The sequence below is a fragment of the Podarcis melisellensis genome (assembly GCF_964234715.1).
Source record: "Podarcis melisellensis genome assembly, chromosome: 13".
NCBI lineage: Eukaryota > Metazoa > Chordata > Lepidosauria > Squamata > Lacertidae > Podarcis > Podarcis melisellensis.
Window position 1 is genome coordinate 25,534,273 of NC_138545.1, and position 16,011 is coordinate 25,550,283.

General features: G+C 38.7%; 3 protein-coding genes across 3 annotated transcripts; all 3 read right to left on the reverse strand.

Moving 5' to 3' along the window:
* Positions 1–1,770: 1,770 nt before the first annotated feature.
* On the reverse strand, positions 1,771–2,596 carry LOC309354829 (olfactory receptor 10AG1-like; the record flags this gene model as incomplete). The annotated part of the gene is made up of 1 exon (XM_081885093.1): positions 1,771–2,596. The coding sequence occupies exon 1, from the start codon at positions 2,593–2,595 to the stop codon at positions 1,771–1,773; it is 825 nt and encodes a 274-aa protein (XP_081741219.1). The 5' UTR covers position 2,596.
* Positions 2,597–6,993: 4,397 nt separating this feature from the next.
* LOC309354830 (olfactory receptor 10C1-like) lies at positions 6,994–7,632 on the reverse strand (the record flags this gene model as incomplete). The annotated part of the gene is made up of 1 exon (XM_081885094.1): positions 6,994–7,632. The coding sequence occupies one exon, from the start codon at positions 7,630–7,632 to the stop codon at positions 6,994–6,996; it is 639 nt and encodes a 212-aa protein (XP_081741220.1).
* Positions 7,633–9,793: 2,161 nt separating this feature from the next.
* Positions 9,794–10,750, reverse strand: LOC309354831 (olfactory receptor 10A4-like; the record flags this gene model as incomplete). Its single annotated transcript, XM_081885095.1, has 1 exon — positions 9,794–10,750. The coding sequence occupies one exon, from the start codon at positions 10,748–10,750 to the stop codon at positions 9,794–9,796; it is 957 nt and encodes a 318-aa protein (XP_081741221.1).
* Between the last annotated feature and the right edge of the window lie 5,261 nt (positions 10,751–16,011).

Sequence of the window (16,011 nt, forward strand, 5' to 3'; positions counted from 1 at the left end):
TTTTCTTAGGGTATATATTATGGGGTTTAAAGAAGTAAACACTATAGTTTTCATAAAATAAATAATTTTGTCACTCTCTGGAGTGCAGCTGGATTGCGGCCTAATGTAGACAAAAAAGGCTGTCCCATAGAATAATTTCACTATCATGAAGTATGAGGAGCAGAATGAAATTTAAGGGTAGCCCAAATCATATGGATTTCGGAGACAATGATCAGCAAGAATGAACAGCAATTTCATATTTGGAGGTGTCTATGCATAACATTTTCACTAGTGGTGGGATATCACAGAATAAGTGTTACAAAGAATTAGTTCATGGCATTGGGCAGGTCAACAGTAGTACCTCTGAGTTGTGTGAAAACCATTATGAAGGAATATTTACAGCCAGAGAAGGAAGTCTCTGAGCTGGGAGTTAGATTGAAAGATAGTGGTTATTGTCTTTTAAGAGTATACAGAAATGTGAGAACTAGAAAGCTGAATTTTAGTATAGGAGTAATGGAGTTGTGAGGGAATGCTCCACTTAAACCTCAGTTCAGTAGGACAAGGATGTATCTTCTAGTGACAGAAGAATAATCCCAAACCAATTAGAAGTATCTAAAGATGTACCTGAAGTAGTGTGCATGCACATGAAAGGTCATACCAATAGCAAACTTTGTTGGTCTCTAAGGTGCTACTGGAAGGAATTGTTTTATTTTGTTACAGTTAGAAGTGGAATGAGTGCTGATTCCCTCATCTGATATACTAAATCTACTAGGTAAAAGGTAAAAGACCCCTGGATGGTTAAGTTCAGTCAATGGTGGGGGGGGGGGGCTCATCTCAATTTTCAGGCCGATGGAGTTGTCGTCTGTCCACAGACAGCTTTCCAGGTCATTTGGCCAGCATGACTAAAGTGCTTCTGGCTCAATGAGACACTGTGACGAGTGCAAGAGTGGGTGGAAACACCATTTACCTTCCTGCTGCAGCGGTACCTATTTATCTACTTGCAGTGGTACACTCTCGCACTGCTAGGTTAGCAGAAGCTGGGACAGAGCAATGGGAGCTCACCGTGTTGTGTGGATTCAAACTGCAGATCTTCTCATTGACAAGCCCAAGAGGCTCAGTGGTTTAGATCACAGTTCCACCCACATGCCTAACCACTAAGTCTACTAGAGATCTCTAAAGGTTGGGAATATGAAGAATAATTGGCAGATTAGAACTCACCTGACAGAAAGTACCAACCTGTTTCAGAATCCCAAGTTATTGAAAGCTAAACTGTACCATGCCTGTGATTAGTTTAAGTAACTGAAGAAAATCAAAGCTGTACACCTACCAACTTATTGAACAGTCTTTGACATCTGATGAGTTCAGTGTGTATATAGTTTGCTGTTTCTTTGAAGATTTCCAAATCCCATGGTATTTCTGTTTACCATTCTTGTTGTGAATGAAATCCTTTTTCTGTTTAAATTTCATACAGTAAGTCTCCAAGTATGAGGGTTTTTTAAAGGGGAAAAAGAAACTACAAGTCGAAGTCTACTAATCATGCTGTACAGGTTCCTGTACAGCAAACAGTATTAAGAAAACTCATAATCAAAGCAGGTATAGATTTATGCTTAACCCAAAGAATCACTCCAAAATTATCACAGAGGTACAGGCAACGTAGGTTGGAATCAGGCTTATTTCTGTAACAACTGTTATAAATTAGACCTTAACAATATACTTAAAGACCCTTAATCTCTAATGATATGTCCTATGTTTGTTGATTTTTCTTGTTGCCATACTCCATGGTTCAGATTTTCAACTTGTTGGGTTCTGTACAGAGAATAACCGTGAAACTGTCTTCTTAAATGCTCCCTTCACTTCTTTATTTCTTAGGGTATATATTATGGGGTTCAAAAATGGACTGACAACTGTGTACATAAGAGAAATCATTTGGTCACTTCGTGGAGTGTAGCTGGACTTGGGTATTAAGTAGGTGAAGATGGCTGTCCCAAAAAATAGTGTCACCACCATGAGGTGTGAGGAGCAAGTGGAGAAGGCTTTTCTCCTTCCCTTAGCAGAAGGAAGTTTGAGGATGGTTGAAATTATACAGATGTAGGAGATGATGATCAGCAGGAAAGGACTCATGATGAAAATCATAGACACTGCCATGACAACAATCTCATTTTTAGTGGTGTCTGTGCATGCCATTTTCACCACTGGTAGGATATCGCAGAAGAAGTGCTGGATGTGTTTAGAACCACAGAAGGGTAAACTGAAGTTCCATGCTGTTTGAGCAATTTCTACTGAGATGCAAGTAATCCATGATGCAGCTGCAAGCTGTACACATACCCGGGTGTTCATGATTATTGTGTAGTGCAATGGGTGGCATATGGCAACATAGCGGTCATATGCCATAGCTGCCAAGAGGCAACATTCTGTCAGACCCAGCATGGCGAAGGCATACATCTGGGCTGCACATCTTGCTAGGGATATCCTTTTATGCTCTGTTAACAAATGTACCAGCATCTGCGGCACCACACTAGTGGTGTAACACATTTCTAAGAATGACAGGTTCACTAAGAAGAAGTACATGGGAGTCTGAAGAGAAGGGTTGAGTTTTATGAGCAGAATAATGAGCATGTTTCCCAGCAAGGTGATTATGTATGTCACCAGAAAAACAAAAAACAGCAAAATTTGCAGTTCAGCAAGATATGAAAACCCCTCCAGAATGAACTCATTCAGATTGGTCTGGTTCTCACCTAGTTTTTCCATAGAATGCTTATCCTGTATGGAAAAGGAAAAGACATATACAGATCATTAATCAAATTAGGTAATTATAGTAGAACTAGCTGGAGAATCCAAAAGGCCCATCTAGTGCATAATCCTATTCTCACCATGGCAAAACAGAAGCCTACAGGAAACCCTCAAACAGGACAAATGAGGATTACTGTCTGTGACAATGGAAGTAAGATAAAGCCATTATGACTAGCAGCCATTGAAAATTTATTGAATGTGATTGGTCTGGAGGCAAAAATTATACCACCGTTTTACAAATTCCTTCTCAGAGTTTGGAGTTCTTAATTAATGGGCTTTCCCCCCTGAAAGGTAGTGTGCTGAATGCAGATTTCATTGATTTGAAAGCTGCATTCGATTCAGTCTCTCAAGTAAGACTGTGAGGTAAATTGAACTCTTCAAGTATAGATAAAAGATTATTGTTCTGGATCAAATGGCGATATAAAAACACTGTGTTAAAAGTGCATTGCTCTACAAATGGGCAGCTCACAGGATTCGTACCAGCCACAAAGGGAGTTAAGCAAAGGTTGTATCCTATCTCCCACATTGTTTAATTTATATATAAATGATATTGTCTGGAGTTTAACATCTCCAGAGTATCATGCCCCTAAAGTAGCCACAAATGCCATCTCTATATTCTTATATGCAAATGATGCAGTACTTCTATCTCAAACAAAAGTGGGCCTAAAAAGATTGGTGAGGGCATCCTCAGGATATTGCCAAAGAGAACAGCTGGCTGTGAATTATAAGAAAACTAAACTCATGGTGTTTCCAAGAAACTATAGGGCCCATTGATGGTAGATGGAAAATCAGTTGATCAAACAACTTCAAGTCTTTAAATACTTTGGCCTTCTCTCCAGTCAACAGGGTCATGGGGAGCATATCAGAAATATGCAATGGGAAAAGTGTCTCAAATTGCCAAAATTCTGACATGTTTTCCCCATACACATGTGGCAATCAAATACCATCAGTACTTGAAGTGTGTAAAGCTAAGCCCCTAGCATAGTTATTACATGGGGCTCAGATTTGGAGAGGCACTCACCTTCGATCACTTTGTTGTCAATACCTCCCAATCAACTATAGTTGTGCAACTTGAATTTTCCTGTATGTGACTGAATATCACCTCAAATGAAAACAATCCAGAAGAGCTGCTGATAAGCACACACACACAAAATACTGTAAATTATTTATGCTTATTCAGAAATGTGCAATAGGAAGCACACAGATATGCACAAGTCGATTCTCTTAACACTTTTTATTTTACTATGAGTTAAGGAAGAGTGTCCATAATTGTTCATGGTCAACAATCCACCAAAGCTTCTGATGACTTGTATGAATTCCTAAAAAGCATAAAAGAGTAAACTTCATCCAGTTGTACATACATTTGGATTAAGATTATCACCAGTTGTGTTTTATCACTGTACAGAGCCACATTATATCTCAGCAAAGCACAACACTTTTAAAAAAGCCATCACATGTTCAATATCATCACATTGTTATTACTGATGCTGCCAGAACTCATTCATGTAGATTATTTTTAAAGTCACAAATTAATTTCTTTGCCCCCTTCCATCAAAGCTTTTAAGGCTGGGATGAAGAACTTGTGGTTTTCCAACTGTTAGTGGACTATTTTCCATGTCAGCCACGGACAATGGAACTCGGATTCCACTAAAACCTTGGGGCTACCCACATATCTCCCACCCGTTTTACACTGTTCTAAAGCATCAGCTGATCTGTTTGGTGAAGCAGTCTTCAAACTGCAACCTCCTATTAGCCATGAAATGGAGAGCACTCGGGTACAATGGGTTGTACTCAACACTGCTCTTCCACTCACAGAAGAGATTCCACTTGTGCATGGGAACTTAGATTCTCCTGAAGCACCCATACACCCTCAAAATCTGCTCTAGTAGGTTTAGCGACCATATGGAGCACACTGGGGGAAGGGGGGCATGTGATCAGAAAATGAAACTGAAGTCCCATTGCTTGAATGCTATGAGCACTGTAACTTTTCTTCACTGTGATCTGTGGCTTTGTAGGTAGAGTAAGGTAAAACACTGAAAAACACACAGTAGTTTGATTTGAATCGTTTATATTTCTTTATTTCATTTCTTTCATGTCTCGACTTTTCTTGGTTGTAAAATAAAAATGAAGATAGATAGATAGATAGATAGATAGATAGATAGATAGATAGATAGATGATAGATAGATAGATAGATGATAGATAGATGATAGATAGATAGATAGATAGATAGATAGATAGATAGATAGATAGATAGATAGATGATAGATAGATAGATAGATAGATAGATAGATAGATGATAGATAGATATAGATAGATGATAGATAGATAGATGATAGATAGATGATAGATAAATAGATAGATGATTAGATAGATAAATAGATGATGATGATGATGATAGATAGATGATAGATAGATAGATGATAGATAGATAGATAGATGATAGATAGATGATAGATAGATAGATAGATGATAGATAGATAGATGATAGATAGATAGATAGATAGATAGATAGATGATAGATAGATATAGATAGATAGATAGATAGATGATAGATAGATGATAGATAGATGATAGATAGATGATAGATAGATGATAGATAGATAGATAGATAGATAGATAGATAGATAGATAGATGATAGAATATCTCACAGTTGAGATTCTCCTAACAATATTTAGCTATAAATGTGTCTCCACTACACAGAGACACACATACCAGAATTAAAATACACAGTCAATCGTAAGCAAAAGTTCTTTGATTTAGATGTAACAATCATACCTTACTCCCAAAAAATCTTACTTTGCAAAAGAAGTAACTGCTGTTTTGTGCTTCAGAGCGGTGCACAATGATGCACCAAACAAAGATATTTTCATATATGTGATCTCATTCTCAATGCAACTGAATTTTGAAGGAATACATTTGGGAATTTTCTGCTAACTAATCCATGGGGGTAAGAATAGGCAACAAAAATAAATAAATAAATGCATTTAATTCTTGGGTGACACACAAAATTACAATTACTTCCAGAAACCTCCCATTTTTAAAGTAATTGAAAATACAGCTTTTCAATGCAATCTAAATTTCACCCATCTAATTTCCTGTGAGTAAAAGGGGCTGGACTCAAAACCTCTTTCAGGTTTTTTCTACAACCAAGCAGTTATATAAATTTTATGAAATAAATGAATGGATGGATAAAAAAGACTGGGTAGCCATGTTTGATTAGAATAACATTAATGGAGTGGGTCGTGCAGTGCATTGTATGCATACCAACAGCTGTATCAAGTATACTATACAAGGGTTTGAGTTATACACAGTCCTTCATCAGTCTAGATAATTATCTAAGGGAAATGAAGACCAACTTTGGAGGGAGTGGAAGTTGCAGTTCAACATGGCTGTAGTTATTTGGGGTGGCCTCCCAGCTCCAGCCTGGCTGTGGGAGGAGCACTGGCTGCTGTAGCTCACCCACAGTTGTAGCCACAAAATGACACTTGCTGAAACAAAGACAGTTTTCAGTGCCAAAAGCTCATCACTGAAGGAGGGTGTTCGGGGCTGCAGTGGCACCTAACGTGTGTGGGGGAGATACTCCCCACCACCTTCCCCACAGGGGAGAATTTTAGTAAAATCTAAAATGTGGTCATACACAAACTTTGTGTGTGTTAGAACTAGGTCTGTGAGTAAATGGATACATAAGATTTATTGAGAAAAGATGTCAACTGGATGACAGCAATACACCAGAAAAACCATTGTTACTGAGTGTACATCACACTCAGCTGTTGAATAATCATGTAAGACACATGTAAAAAGCAGGTTCCTGTACAGCAAACAGTCTGCAAAAAGAAATAATCAAAGCACATGTAGATTTATAGTTAAAAGCAAGAATCCCTCCCAAATGATCACTGATATACAGACAGTCCAGGTTGCATTGGGTTGGGATCTGGTTGGCTTCCTGCAATAATGCAGCCATGAGCCACATTTGAATGAAATATTTACATCCCCTTAATCAGTAGTTACGTCTTTGGTGTTTACTTTTCTTCTATGCTCCATTCTTCAGATGTTCAGCTAGTTGGATTTTGTGGAGAGAAGACCCTTGCAATTTTTTTCTTATATGCTTTCTGCACTTCTTTATTTCTTAGGGTATATATTATGCAATTTAAAACCGGAGTGGCAACTGTGTACATAAGAGCACTCATTTGGTCGCTCTGTGAAGTGTAGCTGGACTTGGGCATTAATTGGCGAAGAGGCCTGACCCAAAGAATAATGTCACCACCATGAGGTGTGAGGAGCAAATGGAGAAGGCTTTCCGCCTTTGCTCAGCAGAAGGAAGCTTAAGGATGGTTGAAATTATACGGGTGTAGGAAAGGATAATCAGTAGGAATGGACTCATGACGAAAGAGATAATCACTGCCATGACAGCAATCTCATTTTTGTAGGTATCTGTGCATGTCATCTTCACAACGTAGGATATCACAAAAGAAGTGCTGGATATGTTGACAGCCACAGAAGGGTATGCTGTTTGACCAACTTGTACTAAGAAGCAAATAATCCATGCTGTGGCTGCCAACTTTGTATAGACTTGGTGATTCATGATTGCTGTGTAGTGCAATGGGTGGCATATGGAAACATAGTGATCATACGCCATGGCTGCCAGGAGGCAGCATTCTGTGAGCCCCAGCATGTTGAAGGCATACACCTGGGCTTCACATCTAGCTTTGGAAATGCTTTTATGCTTTTTTAACATATGTGCCAACATCTGGGGTCCCATAATAGTGGTGTAACCAATTTCTAAGAAAGAAAGGTTTTCCAAAAAGAAGTACACGAGAGTTTGAAGGTAATGGTTGAGGTTCACAATCAAAATTATGAGCATGTTCCTAACTCTGTTGCCAAATGTTCGGTTGGTTGGATCATGTGCAGAGAAAAATTTTATAACTGATTCTCAAATGCTCTATTCGCTTCTTCTTTTTCTTAGGGTATATGTTATGGGATTTAATGAAGGAATCACTACTGTGTTCATAAAATAAATAATTTTGTCACTCACCAGAGTGTAGCTGGACAGGGGCCTAATGTAGGCAAAAAAGGCTGTCCCATAGAATAATTTCACTACCATGAAGTGTGAGGATCAGAATGAAATTTAAGGGTAGCCCAGATCATATGGATGTAGGACACAGTGATCAGCAAGAATGGACAGCAACTTCATATTTGGAGGTCTCTATTCATACCATTTTTACTAGTGGAGGAATATCATAGAATAAGTGCTGCCCAAAATTAGTTCCTGGCATTGGGTTGGTCGACAGTAGTACCTCTTGAGTTGTGTGAAAACCACTCTGAAGGAATATTTAAAGCCTACTGCCTACAGAGAATATATTTACTGCCTATAGAGAAGGCAGTCTCTGAGCTGGGAGTTAGATTAAAAGATAGAGGTTATTGTCTTTGAAGAGTATACGGAAATGCGAGAACTGGAAAGCTGAATTTTAGTATAGGAGTAATGGAGTTGTGAGAGAATGATCTACTTAAACCTCATTTCAGTAGGAAGAGGATGTTATCTTCTAGTGAGAGAAGAATAATCCCAAACTAGTTAGAACATTAATGAGTGCTGAATCCCTGGTCTTTTATACTAATTCTACTAGGTAAAAGGTAAAGGACCCCTGATGGTTAGGTACGGGCAAAGGTGACTATGAGGCGCACACTCAGCTCGCTTTTCATGCCAATGGCATCATCGTTTATCCACAGACATCGTTCTGGGTCATGTGGCCAGCATGACTTAACTGCTTCTGCTGCAATGGGACACTGTCACGAGTGCCAGAGCACATGGAAACACCATTTACCTTCCTGCTGCTGCAGTACAAATTTATCTACTTGCAGTGGTATGCTCTTGCACTGCTAGGTTATCAGAAACAGGGACAGAGCAATGGGAGCTCACCCTGTTATGCAGGTTCAAACTGCAGACCTTCCGATTGACAAGCCAAAGAGGCACAGTGGTTTAGACCAAAGTTCCACCCACGTGCCTAGCTGCTAAGTCTACTAGAGATTTCTCAAGGTTGGGAATATGAAGGATAATTGGCAGATTAGAACTCACCTGACAGAAAGTACCAACCTGTTTCAGAATCCCAAGTTATTGAAACCTAAATTGTACCATGTCTGTGATAAAAGGTAAAGGTAAAGGTACCCCTGCCCGTACGGGCCAGTCTTGCCAGACTCTGGGGTTGTGCGCCCATCTCACTCAAGTGGCCAGGGGCTAGCGCTGTCCGAAGACACTTCCGGGTCACGTGGCCAGCGTGACATCGCTGCTCTGGCGAGCCAGAGCTGCACATGGAAACGCCGTTTACCTTCCCGCTAGAAAGCGATCCCTATTTATCTACTTGCACCCGGAGGTGCTTTCGAACTGCTAGGTTGGCAGGCGCTGGGACCGAGCAGCGGGAGCGCACCCCGCCGCGGGGATTCGAACCGCCGACCTTTCGATCGGCAAGCCCTAGACGCTGAGGCTTTAACCCACAGTGCCACACGCGTCCCCTGTGATAAGTTCAAGTAACTGAAGAACATCAAAGCTGTACACTAAACAACTTATTGAAAACCTGAGACATCTGATGAGTTCAGTGTGTGTGTGGTTTGCTGTTTCTTTGAAGATTTCCAACTCCTGTTTTATTTCTGTTTATTATTCTTGTTATGAATTGAATCCTTTTTCTGTTTAAATTCCATACAGTAAGTCTCCGAGTATGAGTTTTTTTAAAGAGGAAAAATACATTAAAAGTAGAAGTAAACTAATCATGCTGTAGAGGTTCCTGTACAGCAAACAGTATAAGAAATCTAATAATCAAAGAAGTTACAGATTTATGGTTAAACCAAAGAATCACTCCAAAATTATTGCTGAGGTACAGGCAATATAGATTGCTAGGTTGGAATCAGGTTCATTTCTGCAATAACTCTGTTATGAGTTAGACCTTTACAATCTACTTACAGACCCTTAATCACCAATGATATGTCCTGTTTTTATTTATTTTTCTTGTTGCCATACTCCATGCTTCTGATTTTCAACTTGTTGGGTTCTGTACAGAGAACAACCGTGAAACTGTCTTCTTACATGCTCCCTTCACTTCTTTATTTCTTAGGGTATATATTATGGGGTTCAAAAATGGACTGACAACTGTGTACATAAGAGAAATCATTTGGTCACTCCGCGGAGTGTAGCTGGACTTGGGAATTAAGTAGTAGAAGAGGGCTGTCCCAAAAAATAGTGTCACCACCATGAGGTGTGAGGAGCAAGTGGAGAAGGCTTTTCTCCTTCCCTTGGCAGAAGGAAGTTTGAGGATGGTTGAAATTATACGGATGTAGGAGAGGATGATCAGTAGGAAAGGACTCATGATGAAAATAGTAGACACTGCCATGACAAGAATCTCATTTTTGGAGGTGTCTGTGCATGCCATTTTCACCACTGGTAGGATATCGCAGAAGAAGTGCTGGATGTGTTTAGAACCACAGAAGGGTAAACTGAATATCCATGTTGTTTGAGCAATTTCTACTGAGATGCAAGTAATCCATGATGCAGCTGCAAGCTGTGCACATACCCGGCGGTTCATGATTACTGTGTAGTGCAATGGATGGCATATGGCAACATAGCGGTCATATGCCATAGATGCCAAGAGGCAACATTCTGTCAGCCCCAGGATGGTAAAGGCATACATCTGGGCTGCACATCTTGCTAGGGATATGCTTTTATGCTCTGTTAACAAATGTACCAGCATCTGGGGCACCACACTAGTGGTGTAACACATTTCTAAGAATGATAGGTTTACCAAAAAGAAGTACATGGGAGTCTGAAGTGAAGGGTTGAGTTTTATGAGCAGAATAATGAGCGTGTTTCCCAGCAAGGTGATTATGTATGTCACCAGAAAAACAAAAAACAGCAAGATTTGCAGTTCAGCAAGATATGAAAACCCCTCCAGAATGAACTCATTCAGATTGGTCTGGTTCTCACCTAGTTTTTCCATAGAATGGATATCCTGTGTGGAAAAGGAAATGACAAATACAGATAATTAATTGAATGTGGTAATCATAGTAGAGGCACCTGGAGCATCCAAAAGACCCATCTAGTGGATGATCCTAATCTCACCTTGGAAAACAGAAGCCTACATGAAGCCCTCAAACAGGATAATAATGCAATAGCTCTCTCCCCAATGAGGATTTCTTTCTGTGACTATGAAAGTAAGATGGCTGGCAGTCATTAGGATAATCTTCCTGGAGGCAAAAAAGTTCCCAAATTTTCCCACATTCCTTCTCAGAATTTGGAATTCTAAATTAACTGGCTTTCTCCCTGGAAATAAAACCAATACATTAAAGAATCCTCCCATGGTTCCTTTCATATTTCTCAATCTTTCAATGAGCACAGTGTAGACACAATTTAGTTGCATTTCCAGCTTCCTCATATATCCCTGCTCTCTCCAAGTGCATCCACATTGCTAGTATACAGGTGTACGTTGAGAAAAAAGGATGCAGGAAAGAAGCTGTGTTATGTCCTCCCCCCCCCATTGACCAAAAACAGTGGTCAATGATACAGCTCTTTAAATATTAACAAATCTATTGTTACATAATAGTTCATGGTCAACAATCCACCAATGCTACTGATGACTTATACGAATTCCTAAAAAAGCATAAAAGAGTAAACCTGATCCAGATGTACATGCATTTGGATTAAGGTTTTCACCAGTTGTGTTTTATCACTGTACAGAGCCGCTTTATATCTCAGCAAAGCACAACACTTTTAAAAAAGCCATCACATGTTCAATATCATCACATTGTTATTACTGATGCTGCCAGAACTCATTCATGTAGATTATTTTTAAAGTCACAAATTAATTTCTTTGCCCCCTTCCATCAAAGCTTTTAAGGCTGGGATGAAGAACTTGTGGTTTTCCAACTATTAGTGGACTATTTTCCATGTCAGCCACGGACAATGGAACTCGGATTCCACTAAAACCTTGGGGCTACCCACATATCTCCCACCCGTTTTACACTGTTCTAAAGCATCAGCTGATCTGTTTGGTGAAGCAGTCTTCAAACTGCAACCTCCTATTAGCCGTGAAATGGAAAGCACTCAGGTACAATGGGTTGTACTCAACACTGCTCTTCCACTCACAGAAGAGATTCCACTTGTGCATGGGAACTTAGATTCTCCTGAAGCACCCATACACCCTCAAAATCTGCTCTAGTAGGTTTAGCGACCATATGGAGCACACTGGGGGAAGGGGGGCATGTGATCAGAAAATGAAACTGAAGTCCCATTGCTTGAATGCTATGAGCACTGTAACTTTTCTTCACTGTGATCTGTGGCTTTGTAGGTAGAGTAAGGTAAAACACTGAAAAACACACACTAGTTTGATTTGAATCGTTTATATTCCTTTATTTCTTCATTTCTTTCATGGCTTGAATTTTCTTGGTTGTAAAATAAATATGAAGATAGATAGATGATAGAGATAGATTACATAGATAGATATAGATAGAGAGATAGATGATAGATAGATGATAGATAGATAGATAGATAGATAGATAGATAGATGATAGATAGAGAGATAGATGATAGATAGATGATAGATAGATAGATAGATAGATAGATAGATAGATAGATAGATAGATAGATGATAGATAGATAGATAGATGATAGATGATAGATAGATAGATAGATAGATAGATAGATAGATAGATGATAGATGATAGATGATAGATGATAGATGATAGATGATAGATTGATGATAGATAGATGATACATATAGATAGATGATAGATAGATATAGATAGATAGATAGATGATAGATAGATAGATAGATGATAGATAGATAGATGATAGATAGATAGATAGATGATAGATAGATAGATGATAGATAGATGATAGATAGATAGATATAGATAGAGATAGATAGATGATAGATGATAGATAGATAGATGAAAGATAGATAGATGATAGATAGATGATAGATAGATAGATGATAGATAGATAGATGATAGATAGATAGATAGATGATAGATAGATGATAGATAGATAGATGATAGATAGATAGATAGATAATAGATGATAGATATACAGATGATAGATGATAGATGATAGATAGATAGATAGATAGATAGATGATAGATAGATAGATAGATAGATGATAGATAGATAGATAGATGATAGATAGATGATAGATTGATGATAGATAGATGATACATGTAGATAGATGATAGATAGATATAGATAGATAGATAGATAGATAGATGATAGATAGATAGATAGATGATAGATAGATAGATGATAGATAGATAGATGATAGATAGATAGATGATAGATAGATGATAGATAGATAGATATAGATAGAGATAGATAGATGATAGATGATAGATAGATAGATGATAGATAGATGATAGATAGATGATTGATAGATAGATGATAGATAGATAGATAGATGATAGATAGATGATAGATAGATAGATGATAGATAGATAGATAGATAGATGATAGATGATAGATATACAGATGATAGATGATAGATGATAGATAGATAGATAGATAGATAGATAGATGATAGATAGATGATAGATAGATAGATAGATAGATAGATGATAGATAGATAGATGATAGATAGATAGATGAAAAGATATATAGATGATAGAATATCTCACAGTTGAGATTCTCCTGACAGTATCTAGCTATAAAAGTGTCTCTCTTCATTACAGACACACATACCAGAATTAAAACACAGTCAATTGTGATCAAAAGTTCTTTGATTTAGATGTAACAATCATACCTTACTCCCATAAAATCTTATTTTGCAAACGAAGTAACTGCTGTTTCGTGCGTCAGAGCGGTGCACAATGATGCACCAAACAAAGATATTTTCATATATGTGATCTCATTCTCAATGCAACTGAATTTTGAAGGAATACATTTGGGAATTCTCTGCTAACTAATCCGTGGGGGTTAGAATGGCTAACAAAAAAAAATGCATTTAATCTTGGGTGATGCAAGAAATTACAATTACTTCCAAAAACCTCACATTTTTATAGGGATTGAAAATACAGCTTTTTAACGCAATCTAAATTTCACCCATCTAATTTCCCGTGGGTAAAAGCGGCTGGACTCAAAACCTCTTTCAGGTTTTTTTCTACAACCAAGCAGTATATAAATTTTATGAAATAAATGAATGGACAGATAAAAAAGACTAGGTAATCATGTTTGATTAGAATAACATGAATGGAGTGGGTCATGCAGTGCATTGTGTGCATACCAATAGCTGCATCCAGAACACTATACAAGGACTTGAGTTATACACAGTCTTTCATTAGTCTAGATAATTATCTAAGGCAAATGAAGACCAGCTTTGAAGGGAGTGGAATTTGCGGTTCAGCATGGCTGTAGTTATTTGGGGTGGACTCCCAGCTCCAGCCTGGCTGTGGGAGGAGCACTGGCTACTGGAGCTCACCCACAGTTGTAGCCACAAAATGACACTTGCTGAAACAAAGACAGTTTTCAGTGCCAAAAGCTCATCACTGAAGGAGGGTGTTGGGGGCTGCAGTGGCACCTAACGTGTGTGGGAGATACTCTCCACCGCCTTCACCACAGAGGTGAATTTTAGTAAAATCTAAAACGTGGTCATACACACACTTTGTGTGTGTCAGAACTAGGTCTGTGAGTAAATGGATACATAAGATTTATTGAGAAACGATGTCAACTGGATGACAGCAATACACCAGAAAAACCATTGTTACTGAGTGTACGTCACACTCAGCTGTTGAATAATCATGTAAGACACATGTAAAAAGCAGGTTCCTGTACAGCAAACAGTCTGCAAAAAGAAATAATCAAAGCACATGTAGATTTATAGTTAAAAGCAAGAATCCCTCCCAAATGATCACTGATATACAGACAGTCCAGGTTGCATTGGGTGGGGATCTGGTTGGCTTCCTGCAATAATGCAGCCACGAGCCGCATTTGAATCAAATATTTATATCCCCTTAATCAGCAGTTACGTCTTTGGTGTTTACTTTTCATCTTTTTTCTATGCTGCATTCTTCAGATATTCAGCTAGCTGGGTTTTGTTTTATTATATGCTTTCTGCACTTCTTTATTTCTTAGGGTATATATTATGGGATTTAAAGCTGGAGTGACAACTGTGTACATAAGAGCACTCATTTGGTCACTCCGTGAAGTGTAGCTAGTCTTGGGCATTAAGTAGGTGAAGAGGCCTGACCCAAAGAATAATGTCACCACCGTGAGGTGTGAGGAGCAAGTGGAGAAGGTGTTCCGCCTTTGCTCAGCAGAAGGAAGCTTAAGGATGGTTGAAATTATACAGACGTAGGAGAAGATAATAAGTAGGAATGGACTAATGATGAAAGAAATGGTCACTGCCATGATTGCAATCTCATTTTATAGGTATCTGTGCATGCCATTTTCACCACTGGTAGGATATCACAAAAGAAATGCTGGATGTGTTGAGAGCCACAGAAGGATAAGCTGAAGATCCATGCTGTCTGAGCAATTTGTACCAAGAAGCAAATAATCCAGGCTGCGGCTGCCAACTTTGTACAGACTTGGTGATTCATGATTAGTGTGTAATGCAATGGATGACATATTGAAACATATGGATCATATGCCATGGCTGCCTGGAGGCAGCATTCTGTCATCCCCAGGAAGGTAAAGGCATACATCTGAGCTGCACATCTAGCTTTTGAAATGCTTTTATGCTTTGTTTACAGATGTGCCAACATATGGGGCACCACAATGGTGGTGTAACCAATTTCTAACCAAGAATGGTTTACCAGAAAGAAGTACATGGGAGTTTGAAGGGAATGGTTGAGTTTCAGAATCAGAATTATGAGCATGTTCCCAACTCTGTTGCTAAATGTTCTGTTGGTAGGATCATGTGCAGAGAAGATTTTTATAACTGATTCTCAAATGCCCCATTCACGTATTCTTTTCCTTGGGGTATATGTGATGGGGTTTAAAGCAGGAATCACTACAGGGTTCATAAAATAAATAATATTGTCACTCACCAGAGTGTAGCTGGACAGGGGCCTAATGGAGGCAAATAAGGCTTTCCCATAGAATAATTTCACTACCATGAAGTGTGAGGATCAGAATGAAATTTAAGGGAAGCCTAGATCATATGGATGTAGGAGACAATGATCAGCAAGAATGGACAGCAACTTCATATTTGGAGGTGTCTATGCATAACATTTTTACTAGTGGAGGGATATCACAGAATAAGTGCTGCCCAAA